The 20,705-nt window shown below is 47.6% G+C and overlaps 1 protein-coding gene across 1 annotated transcript in view; it reads right to left on the bottom strand.

The window, feature by feature from the left end:
• Window positions 1-20,705, bottom strand: part of LOC126520890 (uncharacterized) — a 230,791-nt gene that overhangs the window by 116,699 nt on the left and 93,387 nt on the right. The window contains exon 3 of the mRNA XM_050169692.3: window positions 16,596-16,655. Within this exon, the coding sequence (XP_050025649.1) occupies window positions 16,596-16,655 (60 nt within the window). The remainder of the gene's footprint in view (window positions 1-16,595; window positions 16,656-20,705) is intronic.

Below are 20,705 nucleotides of genomic sequence, written 5' to 3'. Positions count from 1 at the left end.
GGAAACAGTGATTCTCGAGCCTCAGCTATTACAAGACAGCTAGAAGTCGCTCGTGGAACTCCTAGACATATGCGTATTCCTCTAGCTTAAAGTCTTTGAATTCCCTTTGCTTACGTGTGGGAAAGTTCATGTAAAATGGGCGCGGAATACGCAGTTTTTTGGTCGTATTAATGCATTGTAAACAGTCAGCATGGAGGATACTAATGTGCCCCATCATGTGCCTGCAAGTCTGCGAAGTACAGTCACGATCGCATTGACCTCGTTCTCGAGTTTTCTTTTTTTTTTTATGTGGGGTGCCCAGGATAGCTGCCTATGAAGTATTATGCCGAGAAATCGATGCTGTGGGACAATCATTAAAGGATGTCCTTTCAGATAAGAGTGAAATTTTTTAACTGTCTCCAAGTGTAGAGCAATACAGGCTGTCTTTGCTTGTGATAGAAACATTCCTCTCTCTCTCTCTCTCTCTCTCTCTCTCTCTCTCTCTCTCTCTCAAAAATTGGTTAATGATATTTATGCCTTCTTGCAATGCCTTCTGAAGTAATTGAACATTATACCCAGATGTCCAAACGCACGCATCATCTGCATACAGTGAAAATCTTAATTGTGATGGCAGTTTTTTTGTTAAATCAGCCTTGACACAGTTAAAAATAAAAGGGCTGAGTACGCCTCCTGTGGTACTCCCTGTTTGACAACATGTCCAGCATTCTTTCCTTCACCTGTCTGCACAAATATTTTGCGACCTGTTGAAAATTCAGAAATCCATTGCAAGGGCTCGTTCTGGCTACGCATCGCCATATTTGCGGCTTCCTTAGACTCTATCGCCAGAGTTCTCTCCGGCAATTTCTCTAGGAAACTCTGTACATCAAACGGTAACGGCAGTAAGGCTGTGTTCGACCGCTCCAATGACGAAGGCTGAAAACGATGAATCTTGAAAGGAATGGTTACGCTATCCTGGGCCTTGGCGTGAAAAGCGAACCTGCTGATCAACAGTCGCGCGCATCATTTCCGCACGGACGTGCGAAGGGCCTATACCACAATATCTATACATGTAAGTTAGAGAAGGAATGATGGATTATTCGTACTATTTGGAAAAAACCTTGTGGCTAACTTTCGTGGCCGTCGCCCATACGGCAGCGTTGTGGCGGTTGTGATGCGGGCGTGCAACTCGGTACTCGGTGCTACTGAAGGCGCGCGCTCGACGTTGTTCCTCGGGCTTTTAACTGCGTGCGGCAAGCTCCTGGAGCGAAACCGAAGGCCCGGAGACCTCTTTCGGTCATTGCACAGATGCGGCCAGGTATTTGTTCAACAGTTAGGTAAGAGACCCGGAACAACGCAGTACACGCACACCCCTCTCTCCGGCTGCTGCCTTCCGCACAAAGAGCGTCGCCTCGCGCTTGTCACGCGTCGCGCCTCACGACGCTGGCTTCCTCGATAATTTTTTTTTTTTCGTTTCTTCGCGCGATGACCGAAGGCGAGCGCCGGCGCCCGCAGTCACCGTTTCCCTTCTCTGCGCCGGTTGCGCGCTCTAACCTTGGAGAAAAGGAGCGCGCGACTAGCCGCTCGAGGAGCCAGCGCGCCGCTTTTTGACCAGCCCTGCGCAATGAGCGGCTCTCAAGGAAGAAAGAAAAGCGAGTCACCGTAAAGGGAGAGGCCTCGAAAGTGAGAGAACGCCAGAAAAAAAAAAAAGGACGAGAAAAAAGAAAACGAGAACGCGCTTGGAGCAAGAGCAGCAGCGGCAGGCGCGTCCAATTTCCGGTTCCGCGCCGGCCACGGGCGACTGGCTACGCGCGTCGGTGCAAGGCTTCGCCTCGAACGAAGTGCTGCAGTGGAGGAAAGAAAGAGGTGGGGGGTGGGGGGGGGGGGCACCATTGCGAACCCTGAGCAGGCCAGCGGCAGTCATTGGGAAACTGTTCGCGAACGGTGCGTAATAGAGCCGCCCCTTTCGAAAGTTTTCTTGGCTGGGTTGGGCTTCCCTGCATTTCGCGCCGAACAGCCCAGCCTAGACCGCGCGCTCAAGTCGAAAGCGGGCCGCGAAAAATCGCTGTGATTGTAGCGAGCGCGAATCGCGGGTCAAAGAGATACACACGAGGCGCACACGCGCTTCGGTGATGGCGGCGTGATATCCGCTTGAAACATCGCGCGGGACAACGAGCGCGGCAGACCGGCGCGCCGTTGTAGTGAAAGAACCGAGCTGTGCGGGAAAGCAGCCACCGTAGGAAGTCGGTGCGCGGCGATCGCGTTCTCGTTTCTTCCGTTCAAGCACTTCACGTGTGTCCGCGTAATCTGTTCCACAATACTCCGGCAACGCATGAGCGCGTTTTTCTTTGACCAGCCCTCCTTGTTCCCGACCATCATTTTACTCAACAGGGTGGCAGGTCGAAAAATGCAAAGTGTCAAAGTGCCAGAAATGGTGTTCCGAAAAACACGAAGGCGCACTTGAAAGTTGCAATAATGGCGTTGCCAACACATCTTAATAGCACGGTGTGAATACACGGAGTCAAAGTGCAGATTTCTTGTCTTTGTGGCCACTTAAACCTATTTAAACATCGGTTTGTTACGTAATGTCTTATTAGTAATCGGATCTCAAAGTCATTGCATTTTACATTTCGGCCAGATCGAACCAATACCAGCACGAAACGACGTCGTGCTTTACGAGAAAGGTAGCATCGAAAAGCTCTCGATCGCACTCCCGACCTAGATGCACGTAAATATCAGTGCTCGAGTACTCGTGAACCTCAAATTCCCTCCGATTCACGACCAGTCGCCAGTCGAATGCAAAATTTTGCTCAGGGTGAAACTTGGACTTGACCGAGCTTCGCAATCATTTAATGATACCTCTGTGGGTAAACCTCCCACAGTTGCAGCATTTGCGCTCGTCGATATGTGCCTGCGTGCGCATACAAACTATGCAGACGAGCCGTTGAATGAGCCTATATATATATTGCGGCTGATGAACTGCGTATGGTAACAAAATAGAGCTGGCAACGTCACGTTGAAGTTCTCGCACCAGCTCGTCGTAACGTCACAAATTTTGACTGCTGGGGCCAAGTTAATTTCTTATCCGCAAGCATGGATGCGCACGTTCTATGTTGAATGATCCAGACACTAAACTCGGACAGTTTCCAGCGACTGTACTGACAAAACTTTTCCTTCGTAAGTGTTCTCTGCAACAGGCTGGTCATCTTTGGGAATGGTGTGTGTAGCTTGTGTATTGACTGGGATGTTTTCTTAAAAAGAATTATAGCGCAAGAGATTTTCGTGAATACGGTGTTCGCAACTCTTCCCACGCTCATCGGCCCAAATACGAGGAAATAATTTGAAACCCACGACTTCATACTTTTGCGTTGGCTCTCCGTGGGGTTTCGATGCACATTCAATAAATGTAAGTTTGACCACTTTCTCCTCTGGTAATCAAACTCTTACCGCGAAATGAACGAAAACAGAATTTGGAAAAAAATACTTTATCAACGCTAACTGATTTTGGCGTTCCTATCTGGCGTACCGCTTAACCTGCCCGGTGTTACACCCCATCGGTCGTCCCAGCTGGGCGCCACGCGTGGCCACGTCCAATGTTCTAGCTACTTTGGTGCGGACTTCCTGCAGGACCGGCAAGCGTCGCGCGCGAGCTCGTTGCGGAGCAGCGCCTCTAGCCTGCGGCACGCAGCTCTCATTGAAACCACGCCCGCGTGTCTTCGGCCGTGCTGTGCCGCGTGGGCGCCGCAACCGCGTCGCGCGTTCCGTGCGACGCTCTCCGCTGCTGCCGCGCCGTGTCACGGGCCCCCAACGATTACTGCGGACGGCGTTAAAAAGTTGTTTTGCCTAAACCGCGTTCGCCCTCCCGCGCTCAGATCTCGCTTGCCGATTGCGTTTCCTGGTACACGTCTTTCTTTACTGCAACGCTTGACGACTGCGCTAGCCTATTAGATGGTCCGTCCGATAGAAGAATAACAGTTTGTCATCGCCTGGGGCGAGAGGCGGTAAGGCGCCGCGAGGAGCCAGCGCAAAATCTCATTGAGAACACGCTTCGACGGAGCTTGCCGAGAGTGGTATAGAACAATTATTTTATTTTGTTTATCTCATCTCAGAAGGCACGCAAGCAAGTGCGACCGATCGTGGCATTATACCGGCTATTGCGATGTCTGCGCGAGATTTGAGCGCGAACCAGCCACGGGCAAAAGAGGCCTTTTTAAGCTTTGTGTCCACTGGTTCCCGAACACCGTGTACGGCTTCGCTTACTCCGTCCTAACTGCCGTGCGCTGCATACCGGTGCGAGCGCATAACAAGCTTGCTTGTGCCCAACCGTAAGGAAAACGAACGTTCGTACCGTGCTATGCTCATGAGAGAAAAACATTTATTATTTTGACTACGCTGTAGTCGCTTCTCTGTACGAGCTGTGGTTACGGTTACACCCGTTTTCTCTTTCCTTTCCCGCGGCGTGTGTTGAGGTGAGACGGTGGACGGGGCGCCGCTTCTTAATTTAAAGCTGCTGAAGTCTCCTGGCCTTGGCGAGGAAGACGGGCCTCATCCATGGTATCCATAGCTTGAATCACTGATTTTATATGTGCACAATAAAAAATGCCTAATTGTTGTAAGGGGCGCAGATTTTTAATCAAGCCCTAATGGATGCTTTGTGCCTGGTCCCTTAATATAGTTTTGTGGTGAAATGAATTTTATTTAATTTCATCTGATTGATAAATTGTCAGCATCTTCTGGCGGGTTTACATTCTTCCCTCGACTTTCACACCTGCAGCAAGACCACCATTACCATTGTGGCGCTTACATCCCCTCGAAGCCCTTTTAATCATTCCTGGAATCCAAAAGAAAACAGAGTCGTCATTTTTAGCCCTACAACAACCACACTACTGCTCCTGGATGAGAAACACAGCGGAAGCCTTCACATTTACACGGATGGTTCAGTTTCTTTTGCAAGCTCAGCAGAAGCACTGGGTATTCCCGCAAAGTCCGTCACCATAACATTCAAGACATCGCATTTTACATAATCCACAGCTGCAGAACTCGCCGCCCTCCGTGCTGCTTTAGAGTTCGTAATTGAAGAACCGTCACAGGCTTGGTCAATCTTATTTGACTCAAAGGCCACTCCAGTGCATTATGTCGCCATTTCTTCATGGACCGAATGAACAATTAGTCACTGACATAAGACTTCCTTCTCCACCACGCGATAGAGAAAAAACACAAGATAGCATATCAGTGGATATCGGGCCATTGCGGTATCTACGGCAACGACCGTGCAGGTGAGGCCGCCCGATCTGCTCATGATGGTCCCCAGTATGTATAGCTAATACCGTTATCCAGGACATGCGCAGCTGCAGGGCTTCGTTCGCTCGCACGTGAACGTACACTTGCACAGTGAAACGCGACGGAATTTACCAACGCTCGTCTCCACAACTGGGTCCGAATCTACGGCTCCGCCTTCCGTCAAGACTACCTGGAGCTGAGGAGACGCTTCTATGCTGCTTGTGGCTTGGCGTGGCCTTCGTGAAGGTATGCTCATTTCGAATCGGAATGGCCAACAGTCCTACATGCGGTAACTGTAGGTGCGAAAAAACCATCGCCCACCTTCTCTGTGAGTGCCTCACTTCAGTGCGCCCAGGAACGAACTTTCAAGAGTACTAGATAGTCTTGACAAACGCCCTTTGTCGGAGGAAAAGGTCCTGGGACACTTGCCGAGGCCGTCCTCAGCACAGAAGGCTTTGAAAGTGTTGTTGCGCTTCTTGCGGAGGACTGATCTTAGAGACAGACTTTAAGCAGTGCCGTATTCTCCATTCCTTTTTCTCTTTTATTTTTGTTTTTCCATCCTTATTTCCTTTTCTTAACATCTCTTTCTCGTCTCTATTTCTCTCTACCTCCCCTTCCACTCTCGTTCTCTTTTTATCCCCCTTCACCCTTCCCCCGTGCAGGGTAGCCAACCGGAATTACCTCTGATTAACCTCCCTGCCTTTCTATGCATCCTACTCAGCACTAATTAGAATGGCTGATAGTCCTGCATGTGATGTTTGCGGATGCGAGGAGAACATTGACCACTTATTGTGCCATTGTCCTCAATTTCAAGCACAAAGTCAGTATTTGTCCGACACATTGAGGAAACTAGATGATCGTCCTCTGAGTGAACAGACAATATTAGAGCACCGTCCCGACCGATCATCGGCTCAGAAGGCAGTGAAGGCACTTTTGTGTTTTCTCAGAACTTCTGGTTTGCTCGAGCGACTTTAACTGAAGTGCTGTCCGTACACGCACCTACACCTTCTCTCTCCCTTCTTTCTCTTCCCCTTCTCCCATCCCCCAGTGTAGGGTAGCCAACCAGACTATTGACTGGTTAACATCCCTGCCTTCCTGTATTCTTCTCTCTCTCTTTTTTCTCTCTCTTTTCTATTATCTTTTGTTCCCCTTAAACCCTTTCCCCAGAACAGGGTAGCCATCGGCTCTGTGAACTCGCTAACCTCCCTGCCTTTCCGTCTATTTCTCATCCTCCTCCTCCTCCTCTTAGAGTATTCCAGCTCAATAAGTAGATTTGTTCTATATGCACCTGAATATATATTTTTTTAAATTCAGCAAATTTTGTTAACGTTAAAATAAAGCATGCGGTATACAAAGATCCTTTCCCGACTCCTCCTTTAGCTGAAATCTTGTCTAGCGCTTCACAGAAGCTATAAAAAGGAAGCGAAGAGAAAGATAGTTGAGTGACTATTGTTCATGAATCGGGCCCCTCGGTTAACCCCCTTTCTTCTCGTTTATTGTTCATGAATGTCTTATACACACAACTACGGGAAAGGTGACAAATTGTCCGTTTTCTTTAATTATTATATGGTACTTAGGAGACGTTGCCGCCTTTAATCGGTAAATGAAGGTACATGAATCCTGGCATTGAATTGCCCAAAGTCGGGTCAGTTTGTCGGTTGTTTTTTATACACATCTACTTGAAAATGTATCCAGACAGAAACTGTCCTTTGTCGCAGTAGAGTCGTCAGCACAAGCCTGTACCGTAGATTTTGCAAGATTCTTTAGATATACTCTGCGACTTCTACGATGTTTGTGTGCGAGCGGGTCTGTTCCCGTTCCCTCTGTGTGACTTTTCTAACTAAGGTGTGTGTAAACAAAACTAAGGTATGCGCGTGTGTAATGAAAGACTGTAATCGTTGTCAGGCATCTTCACCCTGTTTGTACGCGCAAATTATTCTCACATCTTCTCTTCTTCTCTCCTCATCTTTTCAGCCACTTCCCCTTCTTCCAGTGCAGAATAGCCAACAGGACAGTTACTACGACTAGCCTCTCTGCCTTCCATTCTATTATTTTTTTTCCTTCTCTACAAGCAAGCTTTATCCGGAATGTTTGAGCATTAACAATCACGCATATAGTAGGTCTAAAGTTGGTGCATGTGGACGTGTACGGCCAGCATAACTAAGTGTTTATTCCTTTCTGCTCTCTCGTACTCGTGGACACTTTTGCTGGCCAAACCCATTAATACTTCAGCAGTTTTCGAGCGCTTCAAAGGGATCTTGTTTACCCAATGGAATTTGCTATGAAATTCCAAGTTTCCACCAATGTTTACATCTCTCTCTCTCTCTCTCTCTCTCTCTCTCTCTCTCTCTCTCCGTGCCATATACACATTACGCGCGCGATATTTCTGCGTTTGGTAAAACTAGACAATGGTATGTGTTATTTATTTATTTATTTATTTATTTATTTATTTATTTATTTATTTATTTATTTATCTTACATAATGCAGCACTTGCAGAGCTATAGCAGCTGTGGGTACAAATGAGAATTCACATAGAACGAAAGAGCAACAGACGCCAAACCAAATGCTTGAAGAAAACGCTAGGTATTCGAACATGACGTGCAGGTAGCTACATGAAGCGAATAATTAAAATCATTATTTTAGTCATATGAGTCGTATAGAATCACATGAATGTTGGGAGGAGCGTCTACCGTGGCGCGATAACAGAATGTGTGTGAACTCGGCCGTTATATCATGATTGTTCAGAAAGGGTAGACATCGTCCCAGCCATTAGGACCAAGTGAGACTTCATTTGGTGCAGCAACATATCTGTAAATGTAGCAGGCTAGAGGATCTATCTATCTATCTATCTATCTATCTATCTATCTATCTATCTATCTATCTATCTATCTATCTATCTATCTATCTATCTATCTATCTATCTATCTATCTATCTATCTATCTATCTATCTATCTATCTATCTATCTATCTATCTATCTATCTATCTATCTATCTATCTATCTATCTATCTATCTATCTATCTATCTATCTATCTATCTATCTATCTATCTATCTATCTATCTATCTATCTATCTATCTATCTATCTATCTATCTATCTATCTATCTATCTATCTATCTATCTATCTATCTATCTATCTATCTATCTATCTATCTATCTATCTATCTATCTATCTATCTATCTATCTATCTATCTATCTATCTATCTATCTATCTATCTATCTATCTATCTATCTATCTATCTATCTATCTATCTATCTATCTATCTATCTATCTATCTATCTATCTATCTATCTATCTATCTATCTATCTATCTATCTATCTATCTATCTATCTATCTATCTATCTATCTATCTATCTATCTATCTATCTATCTATCTATCTATCTATCTATCTATCTATCTATCTATCTATCTATCTATCTATCTATCTATCTATCTATCTATCTATCTATCTATCTATCTATCTATCTATCTATCTATCTATCTATCTATCTATCTATCTATCTATCTATCTATCTATCTATCTATCTATCTATCTATCTATCTATCTATCTATCTATCTATCTATCTATCTATCTATCTATCTATCTATCTATCTATCTATGAGATACTGGTCATTTGAGGCTGTCCGTGCGTCACGAATAAAACATGTGAACCGCGGGAGTCGGGACGGAGATGCCACAAAAAATGAAAACAACCTGAAAACAAACATCTATACCGATTTTATTTCCTTCCTTACGCGTTCTTCGCATCCTTGCTTTTTTTTTTTACCCTTCCTACTTATTTTCCCTCGTTGTCCTGGCAGAAAGTAACTCGGTTTAGATTGATGTAGTTGACCGAGGTGAGCGGCAGGCATAAACTAGTGGAATGAGTTCCTTTTCGTTATTTTTTTGCAAGCCGCACAATAGATGGACGACGGCGGCGCGAAGCGTGCGCGCTTTTGGGGAGCAGTTTCGGATGTCACCGAGGCGCGGTTCACGGCGTCGAGAATGCTAGGGGTGCCCATAGCGGAACGAGCGAGCGAGCGGAGGAGCAGCGCACGTCGCCCACCGGCGCGCGCCCTGGCCAGCGGAGAGCGCTCACACGCACGGCGTAGCGGCGCAGAGCGAGCTGGCGCCGTCGCTGCAGGCGGCGACGCGGTGTTTCGCCTGCACGGCACAATTGCCGCTCGCCGCTTCGTGGGCGGTGCGCCCCAGAAACGACAAGGGGCAGGCCGCCATGTTGGGAGTGGTTCCTCCCCCCCCCCCCCCACCCCAACGCACACACCTCATTCAGGAACACTGCGGGGATTGGAAGAGACAGTTCGACCACGTCATTTGTCAAGCTGCCTCTCTTTACGTGTGTGCGTGTGCGTGTGCTGCGCGTGCCTGATTGGAGCTGCTTCGAGGCCAACACGAAATCGCCACTAGCTTTATCGGCCTCGGGGTCTTGGTTTTGCATATTGTTTACAAACTACAACGAAGGAACAGTTTGTTGCAAAAGTTAACGCCGCTGTGTATGTTTTGTAGCAATGTTCTTTACAAAACATCATTTAGCAGTGCCGACATCGGAGCTAGTTGATAAGGATTCATCATTAACAGGAGCAGCGCACTGCATGCGATGTACTAGAAAGAAAAACGACGACTCATCGCAGCGAAGTGTGAGCCGTCGCATACATTCGGCTGGGTACTGCTTGGTCATCTCGGGTTAAAAAACGCACTAAATGCTGTAATCTGCCGAATGATGTGGCCCTTAGAACGTACCATACCAAACATTTTCAACCTAACATTTCATTTCGTCATCGTCATCATCGTCGTTGCTGTTGTTGTTGTAGGCGGCAAAGACAAAGACAGCTACTTCAAGCACACATACACGCGCACATACGCACACGTGCATGCCAACACACTCACAGGTGAAATAGAAATCCCAATTTCTATTTCCTTTTAATGCCGATAAGAACCCCGAAAAACTCATTTCTAGAATGCGTGATTTGGTGGAACGACACGTTCTCCCGATTGCACCTTGTACTTGCGATGAAGCACGGTGTACGTGCCATCGTCTCATGCCAATTTTGTTTCGTTAACTCTGCTCAAGCAGGGAGTCGTGTGTTCTTACGCTTCGTTTCTTAGTGACACTCGTCTATTGCGAAACCTTGGGATGTGTTCGTTCAATTTGGAGTGTACTCAAGTGAGTTTTGGGGGTCTGCTGTTTTTCCCGACCTTGAAATACGTGATTCAGGCTATTCCCGGGGCCACTTAGGACATTCTCTGGTAACCTTGCTCTTATCTTCAACTGTGTTGGTGCACATGGAGGCAGCGCGAAGGAGGTAATTGGTGCGTGCCAGTCGTTCGAGTTGTTCTAATGGCAGGGGTTGGATGCGACTGTTTTATCGCTGTTTTATCTAGACTCCGTGGTACGAGACAGCATGTGAAGCCGAACGAACCGCCTTGTTCTTTTGCCGGTGGGCACTGAGGCCGCTCCACTGTGCTCTGTAGCCTTCGTGGAGGGCTTTGGAATACGACAAGGGTCAGGTGAAGCGCGCGGGTGAAAGCGAAAGGCCCGCGAAGGCAAACACCTACGTGCTCTGAGAGGCTTCATTCCGAATAGATCGAGAGACAGAGATAGGAGGAGCGAGGCATGGATAAGAGAAAAGCTGGAAAGTTATTCAGGATGAGCTCGTGCTATACCCTGTACTGGGGAAGGTGGAAGCGGACTGAAAAATGAATAATGTTTAACGTGCGCCACGCAGTAGCGTTCATCCTTTAATTTGCCACAAGCGGTCGTATAGGATTGCGCTATAGTAGTATAGTCTGAGAGAGAATTGTTGGGGATGCTATAGTATAGCATGTGCATGGGAAGTTTGAGCGCGCCGATCATTCTGCCGCGTCAACGTTGAGCGAGCACCGTTTTCTCTCTCCCTTTTTGTTCGCTACTCCCTCCATTCAGCATGCACCAACCCCTCTATAAATGAAGGGCAACAGCTATTTGAATACAACGTCTACTGAGCCGCGATTACGGAGAGGGTACAGTGGCTCCGTCGTGTCGTCTTTCTGAAATACATTAATGAAGAACTGGGATAATGTGCTCAGAGGGTGGGTGCATTGGCTGAGCACAACGAGTGCATGTATATTAAAACGGATAATTTGACTTTGACAGAATAATGTTAGTAGCCAGTGCACGGAATAACGACAACGATGGGGAACACGAGGCCGTTTCTGCATATTTTCCACCGCGCTCGGCCGCTGTGCTGATCACGTGACTAAAGCATACAGAGGGTTTTGCGGCTGATCAGTGTTCGACGGGCAATGGAGTTTAAGCAGCGGCCGCGCTGGCTATACAGGCCATGCTTTCTGTCTCGTTGTTGTCTCGTAAGCGATGATCCTGCTCCTGTCGTCCCCTGTTTTTTTTTAAGCTGTTGTACAACCATCGTGTCACTGCCTCACAATGTCTGAGATCACCAAGGCGAAAGGACGGTCTCTGTCCACAAGCTCTCTCAACAAGGATGACTTTAGAGTGATGCAGTGTCGCGACACCTACTGTATCACCAGCCCCATAAGGTGGTCTTTCGACCACTGAGCACAGTGGTTCACGGGTATCGCCAATCACGTTTCTTCCGCAGGTTCTGCCAATCAACTGAGGAGGAGGAAGAGGATGGTTGAAGACCTTAAGCCCACCTTCAAGGAAGTGTAAGAAATAAAACCTATCGTGCGATACTCTGTACCGACTGATCTACCGCGGCGCCATTTTCCCATCTTCTTTATTGGGTATTTATGTTTTGCTCCTAAAGAAATAACCTTGGGAGTGTTAGCCAGCGCCACCATTCACAAACCTTGGCGGCGGATAACATATCTTCTGCCGCAGGCGACAAGAGTGCGTGATCTTTTTGGTTGAAGGCAAGTGGTCAATAAACCCACACATGCTACCTGAAGGCATCAATGTTGCTGGATTCGAGAGCCTCGTTAAGTAATGAACGATGCTCAACTGGTTAGAGCATCGCACGCGTAATACGAAGACGTGGGATCGTTCCCCATCTGCAGCAAGTTGTTTTTTCATCCACTTTCGTTGCCATTAATTTATCATTTACCCGCCGTTGTTGCTCAGGGGCTATTGGGTTAGGCTGCTGAGCACGAGGTCGCGGGATCGAATCCCGGCCACAGCGGCCGCACTTCGATGGAGGCGAAATGCGAAAACACCCGTGTACTTAGATTTAGGTGCACGTTAAAGAACCCCAGGTGGTCAAAATTTCCGGAGTCCTCCACTACGGCGTGCCTCATAATCAGAAAGTGGTTTTGGCACCTAAAACCCCACAATTTAATTTATCATTTATTTCATACAATTAAACGTACAAATGTTTCCCCTGTGTAGTCCTTGGTGTCTGTTTGTGGGCTTCTGATGATTTGATAAACAAGAATCGACTCCCTCGGTTAACCCCCTTTTCTTCTCGTTCACTGTACACACACACACACACACACACACACGCGCGCGCGCGCGCGCGCACACACACACACACACACACACACATGTGTGTGTATGTATGTATGTATGTATGTATGTATGTATGTATGTATGTATGTATGTATGTATGTATGTATGTATTGCAGGCACGTACCCAAGAGGGGGCCCGGGTGGGCCCGGGTCCCCCCTGAAATTAAGTGGCATACCCCTCCCCCCATCCTCGCCGCCGCTCTCACTCCACCACTGCTCACACCCATTCCTAAAGCGCCGCCAAATCAATCTTGAGACTCGACGGCTATTCGGCGGTTAACGTTTTTCTGCCTTTTTTTCTCCTTTTACATGGCGGTAGTTATGGGCATCTCCTGGGGTGTGAAGGCCAATTTGCTCATCGATTCGGTGCCCGCGCGACTGAACTCGGCATGCGTTCAAGCGCATAGCTGTTGCTTCGTTAGTTCAACCTTCTTTGTTTAGACTGATCCAGGGACCAGGAAAAGGATTTAGTTCGTAGTGAGCTGGTCTGTATGCTCATGGAAATAGCTGCGGCTGGAGAAAACGCCAGCTGTGCTTAACTTTTCCTTTTACTTCATTATTTCCTCCAGTGACGGCTCGCCGCGATGCTGGAAGATCCTCGGAACCATATACCCGCGATATTGGTTAGATAAGGTGGAAAATAAGATCATGCGGAACAGCGTCCATCATGAAACCTTGCAATAACCGCTAAACCCATTAGCAATATCAATGTCACCCGTTACCTTCTCTCGTTTTTCCCTAACTGTACAGAACTTTTCGTGCAAAATTGGCAACTGCAAACAAGAGTCTCCATGGGAGTGGAGAAATTCAGCGATCTACTAAGGGAAAGACCCGAGGCAACAGCCAAACAGGAAGGAAAAGCGAAAATTAACAAATTTAACTATAGTTTGTGAAAATATTTATGGATCAAGATATTTTTATCTTAAAAGGAAGTAGAGAAAACGCAGCCGGAAGTGGAGAACGATTCTGTGTATTCTGAATGACGCTTCTACGTTTATCAGTCGAGCCGTCTGACGTAGCCACCTCTCTGCTGTACTTATGTGGGTGTTTTTCTAATCTTTCGTGGTGGGCACAGTACGTCTAGAACCGCAGCGTCCTGCGTTCTAAGCGGTTTTACGGGACTGGCGGCCACGCATCGTTACGCAACTTCCCAAATAACAATACGAGTCGCTTTGGCACTTGGTAGAGCTTCAAACGAGGGTTCCAAGAAAACTGTGATTATTCCGCAAATTTCTCTACAATTCTTCAAGAGCTAACTTAAGGAACGCTACTAGAAATCTTTATTTCAAACTTTCGCTTGTTTACTTGTTTTTAGCAGTTTCTTCCTGTGCTTCTTTCCTGCGCGAGTCCGTTTGATGTAGTTCCTTGTTTGTCAAGGTGCATCACACAGGCGTACCTGTGAGATATATTGTATACAGCTTATTTCATTTCTCTTTCGTGGGTTTACGCCTCTTTATACTGAATGGTGGGTATTATTCACATTTGTGCTAGTAAAGGTACCCCCCCCCTCATTTGCATAGGAAGGTTACCCTAAGTTGCCCCTACCCCCCCCCCCCCCCCCCCCCCCCGCCCCGGAAAAAAATCCTGGGTACGTGCCTGATGTATTGTGCAGCGTTTTCAATATGTGTGCTTATGTAGCTACGATTTTGGGATAGCGGGCTGTTCCGTAGCCAAACTTCGCATAGTCAACAAACAACAAAGCAACAACTCTTATTGAAAACTGTGTTCGGAAGAAATGTGTTGTCTTAATACGTCTGAAAGTACGGAAAAGATGCGCTGCTGGCCACCCCATAAGGGTTGGAATAACAAAAAATTTAATAATGGGATTTTACGTGCCAAAACCACAATCTGATTATGAGGCACGTCGAAGTGGGAGACTCCGGATATTTTGACTATCTGTGGTTCTTTAACGTGCACGTAAATCTAAGTACACGGGTGTTTTCGCATTTCGCCCCCTTCAATTTGCTGCTCCCGTGAGCGGGGTTCGATCGCGCGACCTCGTACTTAGCAGCCCAACACCACAGCCACTAAGCAACCACGGCGAGTAAGGTTCGAAATCACAATTATCAGAACTTTGTTATTTCTTCACTGCCCGCCTAGAGACAAGAAAGACAGAGAGCAAGGCGGGGAAAGGCAGGGTGGTCAATCAAACGAGCGTCTGTTTTGCTATCCTACACTTCATGGGGTAAGGGAAAGGCGGAACACATAGAGTTTCTAGATAAATACCCTAGAGGGAAATGTGGCACTATAGTGTCTACGGTGGCTCTCCTGAGTGTTGCCTCACCCTACATGGGAATGATGGTAAGTACAAGCTTCGGATTGACTTCGATCTGTAGACTAGCAGCGTTTGCTTGCGGCGCAGTAAACGAAGCTATACTCGAATATTATCGCGTCTAAAATCTAATGTTATTTCAGCAGTATTTTGTATAATGGACAACACATTACATAAACTTTGTATGACTTTGATATTGAAGCACGGTTTGCCACCAGGGCACACCAAGGTAGACATTCTGGTGCGACTCTGTTCCCGATTTAGCGCCATAGAATAATTATTTATGTACTTTTACGAAAGCAATAGCTGCCATACATGTACTTATATAAAGATACTCATCAAGTACTTATCGAAATAAAAATTTTGTATTGTGAGAAAGTGTTGCGCGCCTTTGAGAGGTATGCTACAAGTGTCGTCTGCTACGACGCCTGCTCGCTGCGAACGCGATACTTTTCTCGCAGACGGCAGACAGGCACTTGCAAACTCTCTCGCTCTTTCGAAACGCTGCGTCGGCTGTCACGATTGCTGAACGTCTTCAAGTATATTTAAGCACATCTGCTGCAGTGCTAGCTAGGATGCATGTGGCCTCCTACGAGTATGATTCATTATATTTTATATTGACGTACCGCTTCTGAAGCGTCCGCCAGCAGCTGTTATGGCGTGGCTTTGCACTTACCCATTTTGCGACAGCAGACTACAGCCAGGAAGCAGCAACCTTTCCTACCACAAGTAAGTTTGTGTTCGCAAAGTTCTAAAACACACATTTCAATGAGCACCTAAACGAGCGAAGCGTAATGAAGCCCTCAACAAAATTTAATTGTCAAGCCACTGGAAGTATAACTTTCTATGTATTGTATCAGTAGCGCCTTCCTTTTGCTCTTCTGAAGTTTCATAAAGCACGTAACGCTACAGCGCCAACCTAACACACTTAACAAACCCAGGTCGAAATGGTCAAAACACGTTCTGTGAACGTTTACGATGCCGTCGCTTTCTCGTCAGGGCTTCGACACCACACCGCGACACAAACATCGGCCCAGCCGCTCGCCCAGCGCGCTATCGCCACTTCGAGCAACAAAACACAGGAACAGAGCGTTGTATTGCATCGTCCCACTGCGGGTTATAGCAATTAGGCTCGGAGCGAAACCAAGACTGCTGAAAATACCTGTAGACTAGTTCGCCAGTCAACATAATACCAATCCATAGCCTGTACTTCCCATCATTCCCGTGATAGTTGAACGATCGCAACACCAGATTTCCCTCTAGTTGTAGGGATATGATACTCTATATAGAAAGAAGGGGAAGAGGGAGAGAATGACAGAACGATCACCGCGCGCACACAGTTCCAGCTTCACGCAGGCATCATGCTTGGCAAGCCTAACGTATTTTAAAAATATTGTTGCGCAGGTTCTAATGACTGTTTCAATAAATATTCGTCGAGATTTGAGTTCAGAGAGCATTCGTTGGGACGGACACACGCTACCGCATCTATCCTTGAGACCAACAACTTTTCTTTCGTTAAAAAAAGAACACACAACAAAATGTTGCCAATCAAAATTCTGTTAATCGCAACGCGTGCCTTTATCGCTGAGCCTTGGACCCACCTGAGCGCGCAGAGAGAGCAGTGCGTTGTCGCCGGCCAGCGAACCCCAGGCGTCGTATTCCTGCACAGGGAAGGTGCACGACACGTATCAACACGATGATCTCGCCGCTTGTGCTATCGAACTCGTAAATACATTTGCGTCATCGAATAGAGCATGCGCCCACTTTCGAGCATGACCAAGTCAGTCGGAATAGAGTTCTATGCAGATCGAGTGCGGCTGCATGCCCTTTTCGAGCACGCTTCAGTTAGTTGCTGCTGTACCCAATCGGGCTGTACCCAATCGGGCTGTACCTAATCGGTCTGTACGCAATCGGGCTGTACCAAATCACGCATCGGTGGTACTTGAAAAGTTCACTATAGATAGACTTCAGTGAGGTCCGCCGCTTCTTCTATCACAGGAGCACAAAACTCAAAGTGGTCATCTTTTCACCTGTAAGCAGTCACTTCCGATAACTGGCCAGGCTGCTTGTACAAAGCCTCTTTCATGGCTGGCTTGTCCCGATAAGTCAGGCAGAAATTTTTTGTTTTGAAGGCTGTGTGAATTCCAACGCAATGTTGCAAGATGTGAAACAATTTACACTGCGCAGATTTTGTTCTATTTTCGTTGGCTCTTCGGTACTTATTAGATCGATTGTTACGCTTCTTTTTAAACTGACTATCTGTATTTTCTAGTCTTTATCTCAAACTATGAGCAATGTCATACATGCCATTTCTGTACTTTATTTAACTGCAAGTAACTGCCCCGTGCTTGGCTGCGGAGTGCTGGATAGCTTAAATGTTTTACTTTACCAGTAAACATGCTCCATTCGCTTAACGATTGAAAGTTATGGAGAAGTCGGCGACATAGTGTGCTTGTTTGCTACATTTCAAATTCTAAATAAATAAATAAATAAATAAATAAATAAATAAATAAATAAATAAATCACTCTAGCTCTTTCTCTTATTTCGAGATTCCCAATGGGAACAGTGCTGCGATCATGAGTACCAACCATTTACTGTTGGCCTGCGTGCGTCCACATCATAGGTAATCCAGCCTTGCGAGCAATGGTCACCGAGCTGCGATATTACCCGGTACCTTACCGATCTTATCTGTTCGTGTGTACCTTGTGCAGCAACAGCCTGGTAGCCCATCGTACTGCCCACGACTGCTACAGACTTGCCACACAGCACAGCGTTTTGCCGCAGAGCCAGAGTATCGACGTTTCCATTCCTCATGTTTAATTTCCGATCGTTCTCACCCGAGAGAACGTGCAGATTTGTTTCCTCTCTGCGATCCCCCACTCCCCTTCCATTTTTATGTGAACGCTTGCTCTTCTGATGCTTTCTTCTTTTAGCCTCTAGCAACGCTCTTTGTTACTGAATACTTTGTGTTATTTTTTATTTTCCTCCCTCTGTTGCCACGTCAATGTTTCGGATCGATGCAGTCCAGTTGACCCTATACAAATGCTTCACTAATGGGAGGCTTCTTCCGGGTGCAAACAGCGACGGTTCAGGCGCGCATCAGCGCAGTCACGCAAGTGACTGCCTCTCGCCTCTGCAGCATTCGGCTGTTTTATTTTGTTTTCTCATCTGGTCTTTGCTGCATAGACGCTGTAGGGGGTGGAGTGTAGCCGTTCTCTGAGCACGCTACTTCGTTCGTGTTGTTTATTTCTCTCTCTCTCCCTCTTGTAATGAGCTGCCGTGGCCCCACATTGCTTACATTTTGTCCGCATCGAGCCGCTTGCCATCAGTACAGTGAGCGGCTTACTTATTTGGGCTCATGTCCATGCAAGTGGAATAACGCGATTAAATGACGATACACCGAATACTCGCACTAGCCCTATCGTCGAGATGCTCACACGCGGTCCGCAGAGGAGAAAAGGAAGGAAAAATAAAGAAGCCAAACTGCACTACTCGATATATACTTAACAATCCACGCGGCCCTACGAAAGCTGAATGAGACGCAAACTCCACGCCTTTTCCTTTATTTCGGCGCAGAAAAGTACGATAAAACGCCCAAGTTCTTACGTAATTGTAATGTCCCAAAACGAGCAAAGAACTGTTTGGACTTTGTAGTCAAACAAGACGATGCGACGCGTTGCGATGTTCAGCGTGTGATATCCACCGATTCTGGTAATTGCCTTTGCCAGATTATACTTTTGCATAATTTCCCCGGAATACTCTTCTTGCGTTTGAGAGAAAATTGACCGCATCTTTTGCCTGCACTATAGATGGCAACAGCCACTGCTATACGTAGCGTAATAAGCCCTAATATTTTGCGTAGCTTTAGGTACAGGCCGTCCTTCTTTTTTAGGCTCTGAAATGTGAAAATGTCGAGCTGCCAGAAGCGTTTTTATGTTAATTGATTACGGTGCGGCACCTAGTTAACATACTCGCCTACAGGGCAGACTAATATGCTGCAGCGAAGCGGCTATCGCATGATGTTTGGTTACATGAGTTTATATAACATGTTCTCGTTCACCTTTACCCAGCAGCAGCCTTTTGGAATGAAAGAAATGTGTCGATTGTAGTACGCGTTGCTTCCACCAGGCCCTGTTCTCGGGGACACGGAACGTCGCGTAGCGATAAGTAAGCGATCCATCGCGAAGAGCGGAACCGGCCCTTCGCTGCTTTCGATAGAGCTTCGCGCCGCTGTGGTCATTCCACTGGGCGCCCGTGCACTCGTGCGGAGGAGAGATGGGGGGGGAGGCATGCTGGCCGAGCAACGACGAGGCAGGCGCGGTCCTGGAGGAAGTGTTTCCTCGCGAGGACGCGGAAGCCACGCCCGGCCCAATTATCCAGGTGAAGGCTCTTCCCCGGGCGTCGGCCGATCTGCCCCAGTTGGCCGCCGGCGGCCTTGGCGGACGCCTGCAGGCCTCCCGTCACACCCAGGGACGACGACGAACAAGCTCGCTCCCGCGTTGCGCTCGCCGGCGACGCTGCTGCGCGCGGCCGGCCGGGAAGACGACACCCCGCGACCATCTGGCCGGCGCGGGCGGCCTGCATGCCCGCGGAATCGGCCGCGGCCGAACGATGCATCCCGCTCCCTCGGGAAGAGCGCGCACTCCGGCTTGTCCGAGTTTTTGGCACATCCGAGAGTGCAGTGTTCGCAGAGCTCTTGTCACTGCCTCTATAAGACAACAACGCCGACACAGAGACTCGAGTGGGCGCGTCTAACGAGCCTGCGCCTCTGAATTACCCCACGTGCCCATCAAGCACGTTATCTCGTGCAGCACTGACGTAGTTAAGTGGCGAAATCAGTCCTTTTTTTGTACTTGACCTGCCCTATAGCGTGAACGAAGACGAAAGTTTTATTACTCTTTAATAGTGACCATTGACCGTGGTCATTCCACTGGGCGCCCGTGCACTCGTGCGGAGGAGAGATGGGGGGGGAGGCATGCTGGCCGAGCAACGACGAGGCAGGCGCGGTCCTGGAGGAAGTGTTTCCTCGAAAGCTTTAATAGTGACCAGTGACCGTGGTCATTCCACTGGGCGCCCGTGCACTCGTGCGGAGGAGAGATGGGGGGGGAGGCATGCTGAACGAAGACGAAAGTTTTATTACTCTTTAATAGTGACCATTTCTTCGCCTGACCTGGACGCACCTAGACCTTCACTTCAACTTGCCCACTAGCACTTCCTGCTTCATGTCCATCTTTGAAACAATACGGAAATGTGGCTTATAGCGATTGCCGCCTCAACCTGAGCGACTTTGCCCCTCTGTGTGCCATCGTGGGCGACATGCCCTACGATGACTCATACTTCGTATGTGGGGGAGCGTCGTAGTCGCCCACGTGCATCCCGTGTGGTCGACAAGCGTACATAATGAGTCGTTGCATAACCCTCTTCGCATGTGAGGGCGTTAGCATATACATTGGACTTGGATTGAACTTATAGTAGAACAGCCGGAAAAGCCGAAATCTTACTCATTAACCGTCGTTGGCGTTCCGACGATATATGTGACCACTGTACATATCATTCCGTGCCATTTATCACAGCACACTGCGCCACAAATTTGTTCTGCACGAAGGAAGCCGGCTGCAGGACGTTGAAGTCGCGTTAATTTGGTAGGTTGGGGTGGAAGGAGCGTTTAGTTTTCCGCACAGAAAACCTCCTTGCACAGATATTCCAGATT

This window comes from Dermacentor andersoni, chromosome 3, assembly GCF_023375885.2.
Source record: "Dermacentor andersoni chromosome 3, qqDerAnde1_hic_scaffold, whole genome shotgun sequence".
Lineage (NCBI taxonomy): Eukaryota > Metazoa > Arthropoda > Arachnida > Ixodida > Ixodidae > Dermacentor > Dermacentor andersoni.
The sequence above is the reverse complement of the archived record's forward strand: the minus strand, read 5'-3'. Positions and strand labels throughout refer to the sequence as shown.